Source organism: Dipteris shenzhenensis, chromosome 29, assembly GCF_047967505.1.
Source record: "Dipteris shenzhenensis isolate YYH24624 ecotype China chromosome 29, Dip_SZ_1.0, whole genome shotgun sequence".
Lineage (NCBI taxonomy): Eukaryota > Viridiplantae > Streptophyta > Polypodiopsida > Gleicheniales > Dipteridaceae > Dipteris > Dipteris shenzhenensis.
The window spans coordinates 14130309-14150374 of record NC_141624.1 but is presented as its reverse complement, the minus strand read 5'-3'; the positions used below and the strand labels follow the sequence as shown (position 1 = coordinate 14150374).

Here is a 20066-nt window from a genome sequence, read left to right as displayed (position 1 = left end):
TGATCTGCAGTAGGAAATAGAAGTAGTGTTTAACAATTGGTATCAGAGCTCCAGGAAGAGACCAAGGGAAGGGGTTCGTGAGCTGTGACGAAAGCTACGAACGGTTTATTGTTAGTTGCTATCAGTTGAAGGGTGTATCACTTGATCGTTGGTAGCGGACAGCAGGCGTGGAGCGTAGGTGTGACGAATTGGCTACGCGTGACGCCCAACGGAGAAACAGTAAAGGGGCTCGTGAGCTCCACACGACGGACAGATTGGATCGGCGCTGACCTGCGACGTGACGACGAATTTGGAGGGGTGTTGCCCATGACGACGAACAGCGTGGTGGCTCGTGTTCATCTTCGAGGAGATTCGTGGATGGACGACCCGTAGCCAGAGAACGTAGGCGCAGGATATACGACGGAATGCTGGCGCTGCCGTGGTCTACGACGGATACGTGTTACGGGAGGCCTTTGATGAAATTCGTGGATGAGCGACGCGCAGGCAGGATTACGGAGGTTATGGGGAGCCTGTAAAAAAAAAAAATGTTTCGTCATTTCGTCACTTCGTCACTTTGTCTTATGGTCAAAGCCCTCCAACGTCACGTAAACAGCTCGTAGGCAGACGCATTAATTGCGTCAGGAAGTTACTTGGGGCTGCAGGCTTTGGGATATCTGGCTACGTGGTTGGCTGGCCCGTGAGAGTTTTGACCTGATTCCCTCAGACAGATTTCGATCAGAGAGCTACGCCTTGGCAGAGAAAAAGAGGAGCGCATCATTTGTTGGTGGAGCTGAGGCAGGAGCGAACAAGACCAGGGAGCACTTTATTTATTTTCCCTTTTGGTTTTCGTCATTCCTGTTTTGTCAGAAGCAGATTAGGCTTTTGTGGTAGTAGCAGAGTTTGCAGTTTATGATGCTATAGCAGGAACAGATTATGCTTGAGGCTATGCCTGTGTGTTTCAATCAGAGTTAGTTTGCAGGAGCTTCCCTAGTATAGGGAAAAGCGCTATTTGGGATATATGCCTGTGTCAATGGCCTAGTCAGTGTGCATGTGGGATTGCAGGAATTCCCTAGTATAGGGAATTGTGTCAGAGTGCCAGTACCCTGAATTGTGTTAGTTTGTAAATACAGTTTTCTAGCGGTGTTAAAAAAAAAAAAAACACCCATTGAACTAAATGGAAGCAGAAGAAGGGGCTTCCTGGAGGGACCCTGGTGAGTCAGGAGTCCGGCCGACCCAGCAGGTGTCGTGCCCAGTAGCTCATACCTTATCTGGCAGGATTGCATTACTTGAGGATGCCTTGCAGCAGTTATTAGCGCATCAGTTAGAGGCCAATGCAGGGCAGTCTGAACTTAGGAGAGTGATACACAGTATGTCTGCCAGACCTTCTCGATATGAGAAGGGAAAGGCTCCAATGGAACCGGAGTCTAGTGTTCATACGGTCGAGCCTAGGAAGGCTAAAGTACCAAATATTGCCAATTATAGGCCGGAAAAGTATTCTGGTCGGATGAACGACCGTAGTTTTGATGTCATTGAGACCTGGTTACACAAATGGGGCGAGGCGTTCGCCATTTGTGAAATCAGAAACGACATCAAGAAGATCAACAAGGCCACCCACATGTTTAGTGAGGCAGCGGATCGGTGGTGGATTAAGCAACAAAAAGATGGTATAGCATCCACTACCTAGGAGGGGTTTAAAAGAGAATTCAGGAAACACTTCTTACCTCCTGACGAAGCATCCCGAGCTTGGGAACAATATAGGAACCTTCGTCAGAGAAATTTGTCAGTGGCAGAATACACTGATAAGTTTCGAGAGAGCGTAATGAAGGTTGATGAACCCCTGCCTCAATCAATCTAAGTGAAAGATTTCATATTTGGATTGAATGATCGGATAAAAATGGAAGTTCGGGCTAAGTACGCGAACACGTTAGATGATGCAATAGCCATAGCCCTGAACTATGAAGATGCCAAGGGCAGCAGGCCAAGTGGGTTTGCACAGGTCGGAACCCAGTATGGGTATCTGAAGAAATCTGGGTTTAAGAAGAAATGGATTAGTAGAGGGAGTGGTTCTCAGCCGAGTGGTCAAGCCAAGCAGGCGAAACCAGTTGAAACTCCTAAATCAAGTACCACCATTGGAGTGAAAAGGAAAGTAACCCCAATGGCAGCCCGGGCTTGGTCTCAGTCTCCCTTAAACCCAGAACAAAGGGAAAAAGCGAGGAGAGAAGGCTTATGTTTTGGTTGCCTTCAGCCTCATCAGTGGAAGGATTGTCAACGTAACAAAGATCGTCGGATGGCTGAGATGATGGTCTCAGAATGCGACATGGAGATGGAGGGAAGTCCCAGAGCGGAAGAGATGCAGATTCAGCTAGCGGGATCTTCTCAGAGGTTAGTACCTTGTTTGTTATGTGTGTCTATTGCTAAGCTAGTAACGAGTGCACCAGATAACATCCTATCTAAGCCCGCAGCAACGGGGTATACAGCCTTTAATGATACGGAGTTAATTAAAATGAAAGGGCAAGTGGCCAATCATGATGTCATTGTGTTGTTTGACTCGGCGTCAACTCACAATGTGATTAACTCCAAGCTCGTGAAGAGGTTGAAATTAAAGACAAGTCCATCTGACTATGCGTATACAGTCAGGATGGCAGATGGAAGTTCAACTGAAGTATGGGACCAAAGGGTTACCCAGTTGGAGCTTCGTATTCAGGACTATGCTGAGAAGCTTGATTTTGAAATAACCAAGCTTGCTCATGCAGATATAGCCCTGGGTATGGTGTGGCATTCTAGGAAGAATCCAGCCATTGATTGGAAAAAGCACGTATATCAATTCAAGATGAATGATGTGCTTTATGTCTTGCGAGGTGAAAAAGATGTACCCCAGGGACCGTTGGTTTCCGTGATGAAAATCCAAAAAGCTCAAGAAGAGTTTTTATTCCTTTGCACAGCATCGGTAGAGCCGGTTGATAATTCTTCGGCTAGCACTGATGTTACGCAAAGTGGTGAGATGGCCAAGCTGGCTAATCTTATAACAGAGGAGTTCTCTGAATGTTTTAGGGATGAACTACCTTATGGATTACCTCCAGAGCGGAATGTTCAGCATAAGATTGAACTGATCCCGGGGGCAGAACCTGTAAATAGACCTCCCTATAGAATGAGTTTTACTGAAGAGGCAGAGGTGCGTAGACAACTGGAAGAATACCTCAAGTTGAGACAGATTCAACCAAGTTTCTCACCTTTTGCTTCGCCAGTGATATTAAAGAAGAAAAAGGATGATACGTTTCGCCTCTGTATAGATTACAGAGCATTGAATAATATCATTGTTAAGCACAGGTATCCGATGGCTTGGATTGATGATTTGCTAGATGCATTACATGGAGCCGTGATTTTCAGCAAGATAGATCTTAAGTGTGGCTACCATCAGATCCGGATTAGAGCCGAGGATGTGCATAAAACCGCTTTCAGAAGCATGTTTGGTCATTATGAGTTTTTGGTAATGCCCTTCGGACTTACCAATGCTCTAGCGACATTCGTCATGCTTATGAACGATTTACTACGTCCGTATATCGGAAAGTTTGTAGTACATTTTATTGACGATATTCTAGTGTTCAGTAAAAGTATTACTGAGCATCGTGAACACTTGAGAATAGTGTTCAGTACTTTGAGGAAAGCCAGTCTTTATGTAAATAAAAAGAAAACTATACTGTGTATGGTTAGGCTTGAATATTTAGGATTCATAATTACTCCACAGGGGGTAGAAATGGATCCGAGGAAAGTGGCTGCGATACTAACTTAGCTAATCCCTCAGAGTCTGACCGCGTTGCGATCATTCTTGGGATTTGTCCAAGGCATATCAAAGGATATTCCGAAATAGTATCGCCATTGACTGATCTGACCTCAGATAAAGTACCTTTTATATGGGGATAGAATCACCAAGAAAGTTTTAACACCATAAAACAACCTGTGGTCTCAGGATCGGTGTTAAAAATAGTTGATCCCCAGAAACCGTTGTTCCTGGAAATCGATGCAAGTGGCATTGCGGTAGGAGCAGTCCTCCTTCAAGAGGGAAGGCCAGTAGCCTTTGAAAGCAAGAAGCTTTCTCCCTCTCAAAGGAATTGGCCAACTCATGAATTGGAGTTGTATGCTGTTATCCATGCTTTGAAAACATGGAGGCATTATTTGTATGGTTCAGAGTTTTATGTGGATGTGGATCATGATACTCTGAAACATTTTTGTAAACAGCCTGACTTAAGGGTCTGCCAAGCTAGGTGGGCAGAGCTCATGCAGGAGTTTAATTTAACGATTCGGTACCGAAGAGGAAAAGATAATAAGGTTGCTGATGGGTTGTCTCGCATTATGTACAATCTGAGTTTCACGGTATTAGAGAGTGCTCTAATGATCGAGATCAGAGAAACTCAAAAGGTGGACGAGTTTGTCCAAAGCTTATGGCCTAAAGCTCATGTGTTAAAACCCGGGGAAAATGAAAAGGATGACCTGGCATCCAGGAAAGGCCAAACATATGCAAGATATACCATAACGGATGGTATGCTAAAAAGAAATGGCAAGGTAGTAGTACCTAGTCAGAATGATCTCAGGCAGAGAGTCATTCGACAGTGCCATGATAGCCCATGTGCGGGACATCCAGGGGTCGAGAAGACATATGATCTCGTGAAGCGAGATTTCTTTTGGCCAAAGATGAAAAAGCATATTCATGAATATGTGACACGGTGTTTCTCGTGTCAGGTAAGCAAGGCCGAGCGGGTGAAGCCACCCGGACTTTTACAGCCCTTGGAAATACCACTAAGTAAGTGGGAGAGCATTTCCATGGACTTTATTGTAGGGCTGCGCACAACACAAGGAGGGTATGATTCTATCCTTGTGGTGGTTGATCGTCTAACCAAGATGGCTCACTTCATTCCGACTAGGGAGTTTGTTAGTGCCCCGCAAGTGGCGGATTTGTTCATTAGACATATATTTTGTCTGCATGGATTGCCTAGATCCATAGTGTCAGACAGGGATGTCAGATTTACCGGTCATTTTTGGACAGCGGTTTTGAGACACTAAGGACTGAGTTGGGAATGAGTAGTGGGGATCATCCTGAGACGGATGGTTAGACGGAGAGAATCAACCAGACTTTAGAGGATATGCTGAGGGCATATGTGTCATTGAGGCAACATACGTGGGACAAGTGGTTGCCATTGTTAGAGTTTGCCTACAATGATAGAAAACATTCCTCTACCGGGTTCAGTCCGTTTGAGCTGAACTATGGTTATAGACTAGCAAATCCAACTATAGTTGGAGTACCTCAGAAAGTGCCTAGTGCCGCGAACTTTGTGGTTCAGATGCGGGAGATGCTAGCACTTGCGAGAGCTAATATCCGCCAGGCTATGAAAACCGGTCTATAAGAGTATTTAAGGAAGGAGAAAAAGTTTTTCTCAGAGTTCCTTCGCACTGGAAGTCGTTAACTTCAGGAGAGTGTGCTAAGTTATCACCTCGATACTGTGGGCCGTGGTTAATTCTAAAGAGAATAGGCAAGGTAGCCTATAAATTAGAATTGCCACAGGGGTGTAAGGTGCACCCGGTTTTTCATGTTTCGCGCTTAAAGAAATTTTTACATACAAGTGACTCACTAATCGAAGGTGTGGTTTTGTTTCAGGAGATAGAGGATAATGCAAGGCGCAAATCAACAAGAATCTTGGACCGAGGAACAATGCAAATACGAAATCGGAAGATACCCACAGTGTTGGTTGCATGGCATGGTTAGCCTCTATCCGAAGCTACCTGGGAATCCGTATACCAGTTACGGAGAGTGTTCCCAGACTTTATCATCGAGGACGCTGATGTCTGAAGAGGGAAGGAATGTTATGCTCTAGCCGAGGTAGCATGACCTCGGAAGAATCAGTCGACATTTCCCTTAAAGGATCTATGTTTGTAATTATTTGTTTGCGCTTCATGTAAAAGATCGGGAGGGAATTAATGTCAAGGTCCTAAGTGAGGGTTGATAGCACCAGACTAGGTGGATCTAAGGCTAAGGGTCTAATGCAAGAAATGTGCCTAGGGGCAAAGGAATTAAAGCATCCCAAGAGAGGGGTGAAATGTTGCATTAGGAAGGCCTTGTATTAATGACATGTGGCATCTAGATCCATCTAGGGAGATGGGGCTTGTTGAAGCTAGTGAGAGAAGAGAATGTGTATTTACGCATGTTTTTGGTATCGGATTTTTCTCTGTTAGCTCTCACGCTTCAGCAGGATTTGGCTGGGTGGAATAACTTTGGTACTGCTCCCGTGATCTGCAGTAGGAAATAGAAGTAGTGTTTAACAACCTGCTTGTGAATGGCTGCTCCAGAAGATGATGATCACAACACCTTGCTGCCCTAGAAGACAGCCAAGGTCCAGCCCCTTCTTGGCTAAGTCTGCAGCCCTTGTTGCACTCTCTCACCTCCTGTAGATAGGCCCAGAGAGTAGGCTTCCTGCTGCTCCTTTCTGCCCTGGAACTGCTGGCTATGCTGGATAAATAATGGGGCATGAAGCCCCTCCTTTTATAGGCCTAGGGGCCTGTCAAAAACCTGACCAGTCTGTCCCAAGCCAACTGGACAGACCAGGTTGGCTGGCCCAACCGACCTGGTTGGCTCAGCCCAACCAGCCCTTTAAGGGCTCACAAAACTAGGGCCCTTTGGCCCACACTTCTAGGGCTTTTGGCCCTCCAATCAAGGCAGGGGCCCAGCCTATATAAGGCATGCCACTGCCCACTGGCAGCCCCATTTGCTGCTCTACCAGGCCGCATGCGGCCCCCTACACCTGCGCTCCTGACCTGCCATGTCAGCGCCTGTTTACCCTGTTCTCCTGATCTGCCACGTGTGCGCCTCAGCTCTGTACTATTCTGTACTGTTGCTGACGTCATCCGTGGTCTCTTCTCTTGGTTCCCTACTGCTGTCCTCTGCTCCGCCTTATGCTCCTGCAGATCAGCCAAGTACCCGCTTCTCTTCTTTTGGGGCACATCCTGCCCTAGGTCTCCCTCCCCCACGCTCTCCTCATTTGGGGGCTTACAGATGGGGAGGTGACCTTTCCAACACCCCCTCTCACCGACACATCTCGGCGCAATGCGAACACGTCGATGACGATGCTCCAGTAACTCCCTGGTCGTAGTCCTCTGCAACCTTTTGGTGTCGAAATCTTTTCTTGTCTTTTTATCCAGTGGCTCCTGCTCCACCAGGTCCGGTTCCGCTTCCGCACACCATCCTGGTACACATGTCCATCTTTGGTAGCACCTCCTGGCACCACCTCCTTCAGTCACGTTCCCGCCTGTGAACTTGAGCAAACCAGCCATCACGATCTTCCAGTTGTCCCCCTCATAATGAGTGAACAACCTGGAGTCTTCCAGGCACCATGCTCTGAGGGTCTGTTTCACCCCGTTCTTCCTTTGGCAAGGTCTGCAACAAAAGTACATCTCTAGATAACCTGGACTGCGAACTTTAAACGCACCTGACTGGACCTGAGCCACCCTCCTTCTCGCAAGGGCACAATCCTCTAGTCGTGGAAGTCGATTCCCAAGAGCTTCTGAATCAGGGTCGTTCTTCAGCAAGGTCCCTGTCTTCAGGCTCCCACACCTGTGAGCCTCCTACTTGGGCTCTGATACCATGTTAGAAATGACCCAACAGAGGGTACGCACAGCGGAAGACTGATAGTAATGCCCAGGAGCTCACACGGTGTGGTGTGGGGTGTGGAATCACAAACTTCTTTACTTAATGTGCATAAAATAGGTGTGCAGACTCATCAATAGACAATGAACCAGCCAGATATAGAAGACACCAAAACTTATATATTTCCGTCCAAAACTATGGACACAATACAAAAGAGATAGATCCAGAGTCCCACCAATGGTGTGGTCCTCTGATCTAACCACAAGGTCCTTCTCCTATCTGCCGGCTATCTCTAGACTCGAGCCCGCGTGCTTCACCTCGAGCGTCTGTAGACTTTCCGTCCAGTGTGGTCTTCTCCACCTTACTGCCTGAGAATCAGCCTAGGTGGGCAGCCCCTGCCAAGCTTTGTCTGCAGCACACAGGTCCCCTTGGTCCTCCTGAATGTAGGCTCCAAGATAACTGTTCCACTGCTCCAACCTGCTTGTGAATGGCTGCTCCAGAAGATGTGATCACAACACCTTGCTGCCCTAGAAGACAGCCAAGGTCCAGCCCCTTCCTGGCTAAGTCTGCAGCCCTTGTTGCACTCTCTCACCTCCTGTAGATAGGCCCAGAGAGTAGGCTTCCTGCTGCTCCTTTCTGCCCTGGAACTGCTGGCTATGCTGGATAAATAATGGGGCATGAAGCCCCTCCTTTTATAGGCCTAGGGGCCTGTCAAAAACCCGACCAGTCTGTCCCAATCTGGGCTGACTGGACAGACCAGGTTGGCTGGCCCAACGGACCTGGTTGGCTCAGCCCAACCAGCCCTTTAAGGGCTCACAAAACTAGGGCCCTTTGGCCCACACTTCTAGGGCTTTTGGCCCTCCAATCAAGGCAGGGGCCCAGCCTATATAAGGCATGCCACTGCCCACTGGCAACCCCATTTGCTGCTCTACCAGGCCGCATGCAGCCCCGTACACCTGCGCTCCTGACCTGCCATGTCAGCACCTGTTTACCCTGTTCTCCTGATCTGCCACGTGTGCGCCTCAGCTTTGTACTATTCCGTACTGTTGCTGATGTCATCCGTGGTCTCTTCTCTTGGTTCCCTACTGCTGTCCTCTGCTCCGCCTTATGCTCCTGCAGAACAGCCAGGTACCCGCTTCTCTTCTTTTGGGGCACATCCTGCCCTAAGTCTCCCTCCCCCACGCTCTCCTCATTTGGGGGCTTACAGATGGGGAGGTGACCTTTCCAACAGGCAACTGGCATTATACTGTTCTGGCAGAGTCTACCGAACAGTATGTCTACAGGACAAGCAATGTTCTAAATGGTGTTCTAAACAGGTTCCTAAATAGTGATCTGAACGGTGTTCAGACATCACTTTACCTCTAATTGGTTTGAATCATAAATATGCCTGCAAGGAGGCCTAGAGGTCACTCTTATGGGAGATCTTGAGTCTATCCCTAAGGATGATGCTGTAATCGACACTATGAGGTCGAAGGGAACAACTCGATCAGGCATTGGTACCTTTAAAGGAGTCCATGAAGATAGCCTGGACCATTTGGATGCCCCTGCCAGTAGCAAACAAGGGTTTACAGATGGCCCTATCTAGATCCTATATTGCAGGTGCTTATAGAGATGACCATGGAGATTAAGGCCAACAGACTAAGGATGCAGAATTCCTTTGCAGCTATGAACAGAAGGCTTGACCAGCTCAGGAGAAACCAAGTCCACAAAGGGAAAAAGCTCATGCAACAGACCCAAGGTGATGATCAGATTCAGATGCTGATACTCCTGCTGAACCTTAGGCTGATCCTATCGGTTTACCGCAAGGAGAACATACCATACAAGTGGTGTGACAGCTCATAGTAGCAGGGAATCACCAAGAAGCAATGTTTCCAAGGGTGCTAGTCCTGAAGTGTATGGACTATTCCAGAGGTTCAATGAGTACAAGAGCCTCCCAGTGCACGCAGCAAACAAAAAAACTCGCACCCAAAACAGGGTGAGATAACGACCATAGGCTGGGGCAGAAATATATACAGATGAAAGCGCTGCAGAAACAATGGTTTGAATCCAGACCAATCTCTCTCCTTTGCCTCATACAAATACACACATGCACTTACACACAGTAGGCGGCAAGCAAAGCGAGGAGTAGACCTGGAAAGAAAGGCTAGTGGGGTAGCAGCAGAAGAAAAAACGGCAGGGCTGAGCCCTCAAACAAGTTGTGCACGTGAAGGTCGCCCTTCAAATGGATGGCGAGCTGTCATGGGAGCTTGGCCTAGCCTAGGTGCAGGGATGCCGAGGCTGAAAGGGGGTCTGTGTTGGAATATGAAGCCAAAGTGAGTCAAAAATGTGTGTTCTAGGTGGTGCTTTATAGGCTAGTGAGTCCTAGACGTGCCATGTGTCATATTGGGAGATATCCCATAGACATTGTGACTTTCTAGAGTCTAGTGTCACACTATATAGTGTTGTACTTGTCTATTGTCTAATATAACAGTCAACATCAAGCTATCAATACATTGTGAGTATTTTGGTTATTGCCTTGCACTTGTACTTTCTTTCCTTTCCATTCTGCCTTTCATTATGCTTTCCATATTTCCATTCCGTTCCTAGCTAGCTTCTAGGCTAGCTCCTTCCACTCTAGTTCCACTCTCTTCTCCTCTCCTTCCTTGAAGCACTCCCTCTTCTTCCTTTGCCTCTCCACCATGAGCTCCTCTCGTCCTACCCAAGCCTCACTATCGACTGCCCTTTAGCCTCAGCATCAGCGTACAACAGCCCGTATCAGCCCGGACCTATGCCTCTCCATTGACCTGCAAACAGGCCGTACAGTCAGCCGTACAGCTGTACGGACTGTTGCACCGTACAATAGGCCTGCTGTCCCTACGCTTCTGCAGTACTGCCCGTACAGACCACCTCGAAATGTGCGCCATCTTCTGTCCCAATGCTGCTTCTACTGCCCACCACACTCTCTCGTATGAGCTGCTGCTGCTGTCTATGCACCTCCACGCTGCCCATGTAGTGCTGCTGCCCATGTTGCTCCAAACATAGCTCTAGCTGCTGCTGCTAGCTGCTGCTAGTGCTCACGCCTCTCCTGTTGTGCATACGCAGCCCCCTTGTTGTTGAGCTGTCCCACAACTCTGAGCTCCTCTATCTCCTCGCCATTCGAACTGTCACATTTTGCACACATACGGTGTGTAGACTCCTACTTTAGCAAAAAGAAGCAAGGTAGAAGTGGCACACTAATTTGCAGCAAGAAGATAAAGAAAAATGATCTTGATGTGAGGTACGGTTACTTTTCGGCTTCTCCGATTACTTCTTTGATTGCCCGTGGTGCTAGGCTTGCACATTGAGTGACTCTACTAGTCCTTGTGGCACCTTCGGCATCTACATTGACTTTTAGGTGACTTTCTATCTTCTATTTTGAGAGTCATGCCATGACTGCTCCAATCAGCTACCCCATGGACTTCACTGACATATATTTTGGGGCATCCATGCCTAGTGCTTCATCGACATGGTCATCGACTCGCAGGGATGTGCACATGTGCAGTGGCTACTTGGAGGACATCTCTTACTCCTAAGAGATCTATTTTTATTATTCCTACAGCTTGATGTATTTTGGGATCCTCTGCCCTTGGTAGTCCCCCTAAAATAATATGTAACTGAGTGTTTGGTTGTCATTGAGTCTAAAGGTCCTCTACCTTGGATAGTCCTCCTAAAAAGATGTATTGGTTTTCCTATTTTGGTGTGTGGCTTCCTAACATGTCCTGTTATGAAGCCAAGGGGGGATGTACTGTGGGAGCCATGTATTGGCATTGATAGGTCTATTTTTTAATCAGGCCTGGCTTGAGAGTTCTAGGATGTTGGTGCATTGGTCTTCTAGATCTCTGAGTTGATCATGCATCCATGCATGATGAGCCTTTGAGCCATGTTAGATGAGATTTCTATGTTATGCTCACTAGTCTCTGAGCCACTTGCCTCTGAGATTGTGTGGGAGCCATGTCTAGTTCTAGACCAGCATGCACAATTTTGATGACCGTCATTGTCATGTTCTGTTATTGGTTCCATTCCAGTAGTCTCTCACCTTGCCTTCATGGGGGGGTGTTGGAATATGAAGCCAAAGTGAGTCAAAAATGTGTGTTCTAGGTGGTGTTTTATAGTCTAGTGAGTCTTAGACGTGCCACGTGTCATATTGGGAGATATCCCATAGACATTGTGACTTTCTAGAGTCTAGTGTCACACTATAAAGTGTTGTACTTGTCTATTGTCTAATATAACAGTCAACATCAAGCTATCAATACATTGTGAGTATTTTGGTTATTGCCTTGCACTTGTACTTTCTTTCCTTTCCATTTTGCCTTTCATTATGCTTTCCATATTTTCATTCCATTCCTAGCTAGCTTCCATGTCTCTTTAGACTGAAGTGGCAAAAATACAGTCACGAATGGCATATGAGGTCTCAAAGCGCTCTAGCAGCCCCCCCCCTTTCTCCCACGTCTCCCCAAATTTTTTTTGGGGTGAAACACACTTTCTTCCCAAGAGGTTTTAATCTGGAAGGAAAATCAACTCATCGTCCCCCCTCCCACATCCCAATTTTTTTTTTTTTTTGGGTGAAACACACTTTCTTCCCAAGAGGTTTTAATTTGGAAGGAAAATCAACTCATTGTAAGAATAGCCCTTTAACATTCCTCTTTACCAACATAGTCATATACCTACCCTTGTATGGAAACCTTAAGTTATGTTGCGGGATTGTGGAGCTAAGTTTGAATCGTTTTGCAAGTGGGTGCGTCAACTAAGTAAATGTGCTTGGAACTCCCCCCTATGCATGGGACTGTGGCCTGGCCTATATGGAGGACAAAATTGGCCGACCAGCTTCCTTCCCCACTGGGGCTATAAAACTAGGGCAATTGCCCTTCTTTCATTGCAGGTTCCAGCCCCCTTGGGCAGCCCATCTCTAGATCTGGTTGGCTGGCTCCATTGTCCAACCAGCTCCACCAGCCTCAGCCAATGGCTGATGTAGGCTCTGCTTCTTCCTTCCAAATTTTGCAGAAGAGTATAGGGGAAAGAATGAGGTGCCAAAATGTCATGAACGGCTGTGGGTTATAGCTCTCCTGCAATCTAACATGTTGTTCGTGATTTACTTCCCTTTTCAAAACACCAGAGTTTTTGTAAGTCTCAAGGTTTGTTTGCAATCCAAGTATCTCTCTTCTTTGTGCTGCTTGGAAGTTTCACAAAACTCCAAAAAAGCCAAGATTTATTTGTAACTGCTTGTTAGACTACTTTGACAGATGTCTCTAAATGTCTAAGCGACAGCTTCAAAGCCATGTTGCATAGTGTCCATGAACTTTGGAGGGACCTATTAAAGGAGGCAAATGTCCCCTCGCATTCAAGTTGGATTTTAAATGACTTGGTAGGAGTAATTCCTATTGTAAAAAATTTTAATTCCTCTCAAAGCATTCAAGAAAAAGAGTCTCCTATTCTCCTTTAAAGGTATGATTTTATTACGCTTTATACAAAGATTGAGCTGGAAGATTTGAAGTCTAGAATAAAAAAGATAATGGTTAAAGTTTTTAAGCTGAGATTTTGACAAAGATAGATGCAAAGTGCTAAAAGTTGAGAAAATAGCTTTATGTTTTGACATTGTGTGGCTAAATAATAAAGATCATGACATCGAAAAGATACACAAAGGTAAGTGTTGAAGATGTTTGCTCTTGGATAGATTTTCTTTTAGATAATGTTTACATCACAATAGGTGATTCTTTGTTTCAACAAATTATAGGAATCCCTATGGACACTAATTGTGTTGTCTTTTTAGCAAACTTTTATCTTTTCACTTATGAATTTGAGTTTATGCAACGTCTCAATACCTACCTTATCATTTTACATAAGCTAAGCCAAGTTAGTCGTTTTATAGATGTGATTTATTTGTACCAGATGTTCTTGACTTTGAAGACTTTATGTACAATGACACTGATGCTTTTGGAGAAGGAATCTATCCTTGTGACTCTTGTGAGCTGAACGCTTAGACTTTCTCAACCGTAGGATTAGAGGTGGATATATATGATAAACATGGACAACCTGAATATAGGGTCTACACATTATAAAAATGCCTCACATTGAATCAAACATTTCAATTTGGAGTTATTTCTTCCCAATTCCATAGATTTTCCTGCCTTTGTACAACTGAGGAGTCTTTTATCGCTCTATTTAGTAATTTGATCAATTTACTAATATACAAGAGGTATAATCCAAGAATAATAATGAAAAAAGTATGCACAATCATATATATGAAGTCTTTTATCTATGGTGTATCCGCCTTAGGCATGGTTATTTATTTTTGGGCAAAAGCCTTGGGCATGTTTAGAATGATTGAATAGAAACAAAAAACAAAAAACGGGAAGCTGAACAGCCTGTTTTTCTATTAGTTTCAAAAAAGAGTTTGAGTATGCATGTGCTTTCTAAGTTAGGCATGTAACTTTGTAGGAAGGGGTACATAAGTGTAAGAGGTTCGTTTAGCTTAATTCTTTCTTTCACTCCTACATGAGGGAGAGAGGGAGAGACGGAGAGAGGGAGAGATTTTATTCCTGTTTTTTGGTCAATTTTGTTTTTTGATTGCTTGTTTATTTTTGCTTAGTCACCTTCTTCCTTTCTTCTTTATTTCTTGTTTTCTTTCTCTTTTGTTTTTGTTCTTTTTGGTTTTGTTTTGTTTTGTTTTTTTGTTCCTTTTTTTGGACGTATTTTAGTAAGCGCATTGGGTTTGCCCAAGAGACTCCACGGGTCTTTAGAAACCCAGTATAGCCGCTTATGATTGGGCATTGATGACGACATAAGTGTTGCTTTGCTTGCGAAGTATGTCTTGCTTTTGTTTTTCAAAAAAAAATTGTTACCTCTTTTTTCTTCTCTTTTGTTTTCTCTTTTATTTTCTTTGTAGAATTTTAGACTTTAGAACAACAAAAACTCTAAATTTGTACAATTGGATATATTCTAGTCTTGCAAAGGTATATATGTCATTATATCACAAAGAGCAGTCCCTAAAAAAGGAACAGCCACCTACAAGCGCATGTTGGATATATTCTAGTCTTACAAAGGTATATATGTCATTATATCACAAAGAGCAGTCCCTAAAAAAGGAACAGCCACCTACAAGCGTGCGTGCGTGCGCGCACACACACGAGGATAAAAAAAATTCAACATGCAGGACTACAGTCTTCTGTGGATGCATTGTTGGCATACAGGGCAAATAAAGATCATGTTTAAACTTTCTTCACAGGTTATTTTTTTCAGCAACGACAAAGAGAGAAAAAAGATGTGCAAACTTATAGAGGGAAAATATTTGAAGGATTTCTGAGAGCAGCTTCTTACAAATTTAATTAAAAGAAAATGAAAGCAATACCAATATTTACCAGATACCTGGAGCCTAGAGGTGCTAGCTTTGTTTTGTTTTCCTTCATCTAACTATTCAGTGGGTGTTGATATCCCTCAGGTTGGTGATTTTGGCCTATCGCAGATGAAACATGCAACCTATCTTACGTCAAGGTCTGGGAAGGGCACGGTATGGAAGGCTTTACTCTCCAGAATTATGAATCTCTGTTTTGGCATTTACAGGTAGTGATGAGGCTAAGAGAATGTTTCATTGGTTTCAGCCGCAGTGGATGGCCCCTGAAGTCCTCCGAAATGAACCGTCAAATGAGAAGTGAGTATGCAGTTGAAGTAGCAAGAGATAAGATCAAGCTGATGAAGTTTATACGGCAAAATTGAGCACAGTCAATTGAGAACAAACAAACATAGTAGAATTTGCAGGAATAGGTCATTTTCCCCCCGTTACTGTTTGCTATGTGCAGGTCTGATGTATACAGTTTTGGAGTAATTCTATGGGAGTTGGCAACAGAACAGATTCCCTGGGAGGGTCTTAATGCCATGCAGGTGGTTCCTTCAATTGTCAGATTTAGCAATTTTAATAAAGCCTCTTTGTAACTTGGAAAATACACAGAAACACACAAGATTCAAGTGTCTTAGGGTGGCTCCAGGCTTGCTGAGAGCAGAACTATGAAGAGAAGGTGATGAATGAAACGTATTATGCGCAGTGCTGTTGTCATGAATGAAATGTATTATGAGTAGTGTTGTTGCCCAACAATTTGCCGATAGTCAAATTTTAACAAGAGCTTGATACATGAAAAAAGTACATTACGATATTTGACACTCAATGCAGGAGCACAGGTCTTGTGTGCAGGCATTTTTATATATTCTTCAGCTTTAACTTTTTATTGATTATTTTCATAATGAAATATTTCTTGTTATGGATTTTGTTACATATTAGCTTCTCTCCTTGAAGCTAGCTATGGATGGGACTGGTATATTTCTGTGGACAAAAATGAAGTAGACAAGTTTCTGTATAGATTTCGATAATGTTTTTGAATCAAACTGTGGAAATGGGCTCCTCGTCTTTATGTTTTTAACAAACACAGCTTCCCAAATTCATTGTATCTGGGATACCATACTTCAATTTGACATCCAATGCACTCCAGCCTGAATCTTTGAGACCATTTTTGGCCATGGATGGCTGCACATTCTGCTTTCTTTTTTGTTGCGAGTCGTAATTTTTGGGTTTTCATATTTACATATATGATGGTGATTTGACAGGTTGTTGGAGTCGTCGGTTTCATGGATCATAGATTGGAAATCCCTGCAAATTTGGATCCAAAGCTGGTCTCTGTCATGCAAGATTGTTGGCAAAGGTTAGGTTTTACCCCACTAGGGAAAATGAAGTCTCATTCTTCTATAACGTTGTATAGCTTGAAGCCTTGTGCCACCAATTTCAGCTTCTTCACTATAATGAATCTTCAATTTCTCACCTATGCAGTTTAGTAGTGCATTCACACATTTCATGTCAGAGGAGAATAAGATCTGCAGATATTCTCGACTTCTGGTTTTGCAGTGATCCTGCCCTCCGTCCGTCTTTTGAAGATATCTTGGAGCGAATGAGGGACATGGCCAAGCAAGGTGGGGGCTCTGCTTCCAGATCTTTATAGGCAGTCAGAGAGGTGCCTATTGAAGAACAGAAGTTATATATACCACAAATCACATGTCAGTCTCATCAAAGAGCAGTTGGTTTTTGTACCACCAGATATTGTAATGAAATGATTGCATTTTCTCCTACTGTTCAAAGGAATACCTAGTTTGAAGACGATACACATTTTTTGCATATTTGCAACTAGATATTTTCAACTTGTGTATCAGTGAGAGCATGGTGTAAGATCTACACATGCACTAGTGATTGTAACTTTTCTTCATAGTTTTATCAAGTCATGATGTAGGGTATCCTGAATAAAGTAGACTATTCGTGAGGCTTATGCTGAATAAACACGTTATTTGATAGGCTTTGTTAAAAATAGTCATAAATCAAGTTGATGCTATTGCAAAAACCAATAACCATAATCTTGTTCTCGGGGAACTGGCTTTTCAATCTCGTTTCTCTTACCTTTTTACCTTTTTCTCATATTTACTCCTTTTCTTCAGGGCTTACAATTTCATTTTATCATTTTTTAATATTCCTCACTACGATAACCCAAGCACTCATTATGTAACCATACCTACGTGAGCGTTTCACTACGATAACCCAAGCACTCATTATGTAACCATACCTACGTGAGCGTTTCATCAAGCTTATGAAATTTTTATTCGAGCAGTCTACCATATCTCAATTGTGGGGAAACTTCATGAGGTGTAAACCTTAAATTTTTATTACCTTGAATGTTCTTATTGTATTTCATACTTGCCTAGAGAAGATCTCATTGCATGTATATTTTATTGCTCTTATGTATCCCATATCTATTCAGGGAAAATTTCATTGCATCATGACGGAAAAGTGTGCCCACCTCGTGTGAAGGCAGGTTTCTCGATGCAGATAATAAAATCGACATATCTCGACACCTAGGCCTGGCTCTGTCAAAGACTTACCACGACCTCAAGGATTTTTATGTATTTTGTTCTCTCCTCTCACGAAGTATGTCCTCACAACAACGCTCGTTTGATGCAGGGAAGAAATAAAGAATGATACATTCGATAGTTTGAGTTTTATAAAAATGGAACATTTAATCACTCGAATGCTCAAATATAAATCCGAGAACTTTTATTATATAATAAGAGAGCCGAATACGATCATATACAAACGGGGAACCAAAGATCGTCTGTCTTCCTCTCTTGCGTTGTTCCCTCGATGTTGACACTCATACCCCCGAACACGGAGTTCATATGTTATCATGCATACACAAATTTTCGGCTGCATAACTCATCGTTTTACATGCCACATTTCAAACCATAACTTTTGGCCTTAAATCAAGATCTAAGCCCTACTTCAATTCACATCGTTGGGGCCTTTCACGCTAACTCCCCTTGCAAAGGTTGTATTGAACTCCTTTGTTCGTCCCTCTTGAAATGAACTGACTCAAGCTGTGGCTAAAGGAGTTACTTGGCGATTTCCTTTTGCTTCAATACTCGATATCTGCTTCTGTTCAATCGCTAGTTTACGGTGCTTGCCTTGGCGCTCCTGCGATCTCTAAAGATAATCACAATCTATTATGCATCTAAAAAATTTTCCTCTGATTCCGTTAGGACCTTGAGGCAAAAATCAATCTACTTGAGCTCTTCTTCTCAAGTGTGGACTTTCTCTATCAACACATCAACGGCGGCAGTCGGCTAAACTGAAAACCTGGCCTTTGATTTTTTGGGGCTTCCTTTATGGGAAACAAGGTGAATGATCAAAATCATTCATGAGGCCTGCCCTGAAGCTGAGAGAAGAAGAAGAAGAAGAAGAGAGAGAGAGAGGGGGGGGGGACACAAATAGCAAGCAAGCAAGAAGAAGAGAGAGAGAGAAAGGGGGAGAAAAATGGGGGCAAAAATAGCAAGAACAGAGGACAAAAATAGCAACGGTGGACAGCCAATCACCCGTTTGCACGCGTCCAAAAGTTCACCAAACTACCACTTCAACGCGGCTACTCGGCAAGCCACAATTAGAAGCTCTATCATCTCAAAACAAAGAAAACTATTACTATAGCCTTTCCCTTGGGCAGGCTAAAAACCTTACCTAGAGATTTCCAACAACCGGTCACATTTGATCCGCTATTCAGTGCCTGACGGCCGCCAGACTCCACACCGTTCGATCTATCCAGATCTAACAACCATCCACTATCCACACTCCACAATCTCCGACGTGACACGATGGCACTGGCTCTCCAAATGTGGCTAATAACTGCACGTGGCCTGCATGTTGACGCATAAGAGCGTCACCATTTCCACGAGTGTCATTTTGACACGTGTCATGCTTGCACAACCTCCCCGTTGGAAATCGGCATCAATCGTCAATTTTGAAAACCGGAACAATTGGCTCTCGACGTCCGGTCTGTCGTCGTCGTCGCTAGTGTGCCCGATTTCCTCTCGGGAATTGGCTCCCGATGCCGATTCCCTACTCGTTGCCCTTCGCTTCACTCTAGGTGTGTTGGGCAATGTGCCTTTTCCAGATAAAGAATGGAGTGTTACCTTTGTAGGTGAATGAGCTCAAGGATATGTAAAGGCCTTATGACATGGGAGGAGTTTTGTGGGAAATTGTATTTCCCATATTCTGAAAGGGTTTTTTTTTGGAATTTCGTGGGAAATTCATCCTATGTGGTAGGTTGTAATTTCCCACCTTTCCCCTTGGCATTTGACCTTTGTGTATTTGTGGGAAAAGGGTGAAGGCCTCCTCCTTTTGACATGCAAAGATGTCCACATCATAGGAAACTCTAGAGATAGTGGGAAATATTACTTTTTCCCATGTTCCCATTTCTCACCATATCATGTACGGGCAAGGGGAAACATACAACTTAAGGCCTTATGACATTGTGGTACTTTTGTGGGAAATGGGAAATTCTATGCCAAGGTGGCAAGTGGTCCCCTACCTTTTCTTCCTGAAATTTTCCCACAAAACCAGGGAGCACTTGAGCTCAATGGTTTTGTAGGAAAAAGAGTCTGTGAAGTATTTAAGGGCTGAAAATGACATAAAATCCATGTTTTTACTAATCATTATGATATTCAACATGGGAAATTTGTATTTCCCACGAAAACCTTTTTCCACCATGTCATTACCCTTTTAGAAAATGAATTGCACAATGAATTGCAAATACTACACGCTGCTATAACAACTCTTCTTCTATTACTTAGTCAAAATAGTGTTCAATATACAACCGCACTGAGGCTGCACTCCATACATACATGTTCCTTTGGCAACAAGACTACCCAAACTCCTAGGACTTTAGGACTTTATATACATTACTTTCTCTAGCATTTGCAGTGGGTACAACCCATTGCATTTGCAATCATTTGCACCTTCCTGTTACAATGGTAGGTGCCCTTACATCGTATTGGCTCAGTTAGACACTCCTGACATTCACGAATCCTATGCTCGTTTCTGCCAAAGTCTTATGACGGCCATCCATCGCCCTGACTTTGT

General features: G+C 44.0%; 1 protein-coding gene across 3 annotated transcripts in view; it reads left to right on the top strand.

Annotated features, from left to right (window-relative positions):
* LOC147882461 (uncharacterized) overlaps positions 1–17025 on the top strand; it is a 65281-nt gene extending 48256 nt beyond the window's left edge. For all 3 annotated transcript variants that reach the window (XM_087400775.1, XM_087400774.1, XM_087400776.1), the window contains 5 exons: positions 15066–15134; positions 15226–15275; positions 15424–15505; positions 16223–16317; positions 16518–17025. In XM_087400775.1, the coding sequence (XP_087256901.1) occupies positions 15066–15134; positions 15226–15275; positions 15424–15505; positions 16223–16317; positions 16518–16611 (390 nt within the window). In that variant the 3' untranslated portion in view covers positions 16612–17025. The remainder of the gene's footprint in view (positions 1–15065; positions 15135–15225; positions 15276–15423; positions 15506–16222; positions 16318–16517) is intronic.
* Positions 17026–20066: the final 3041 nt, after the last annotated feature.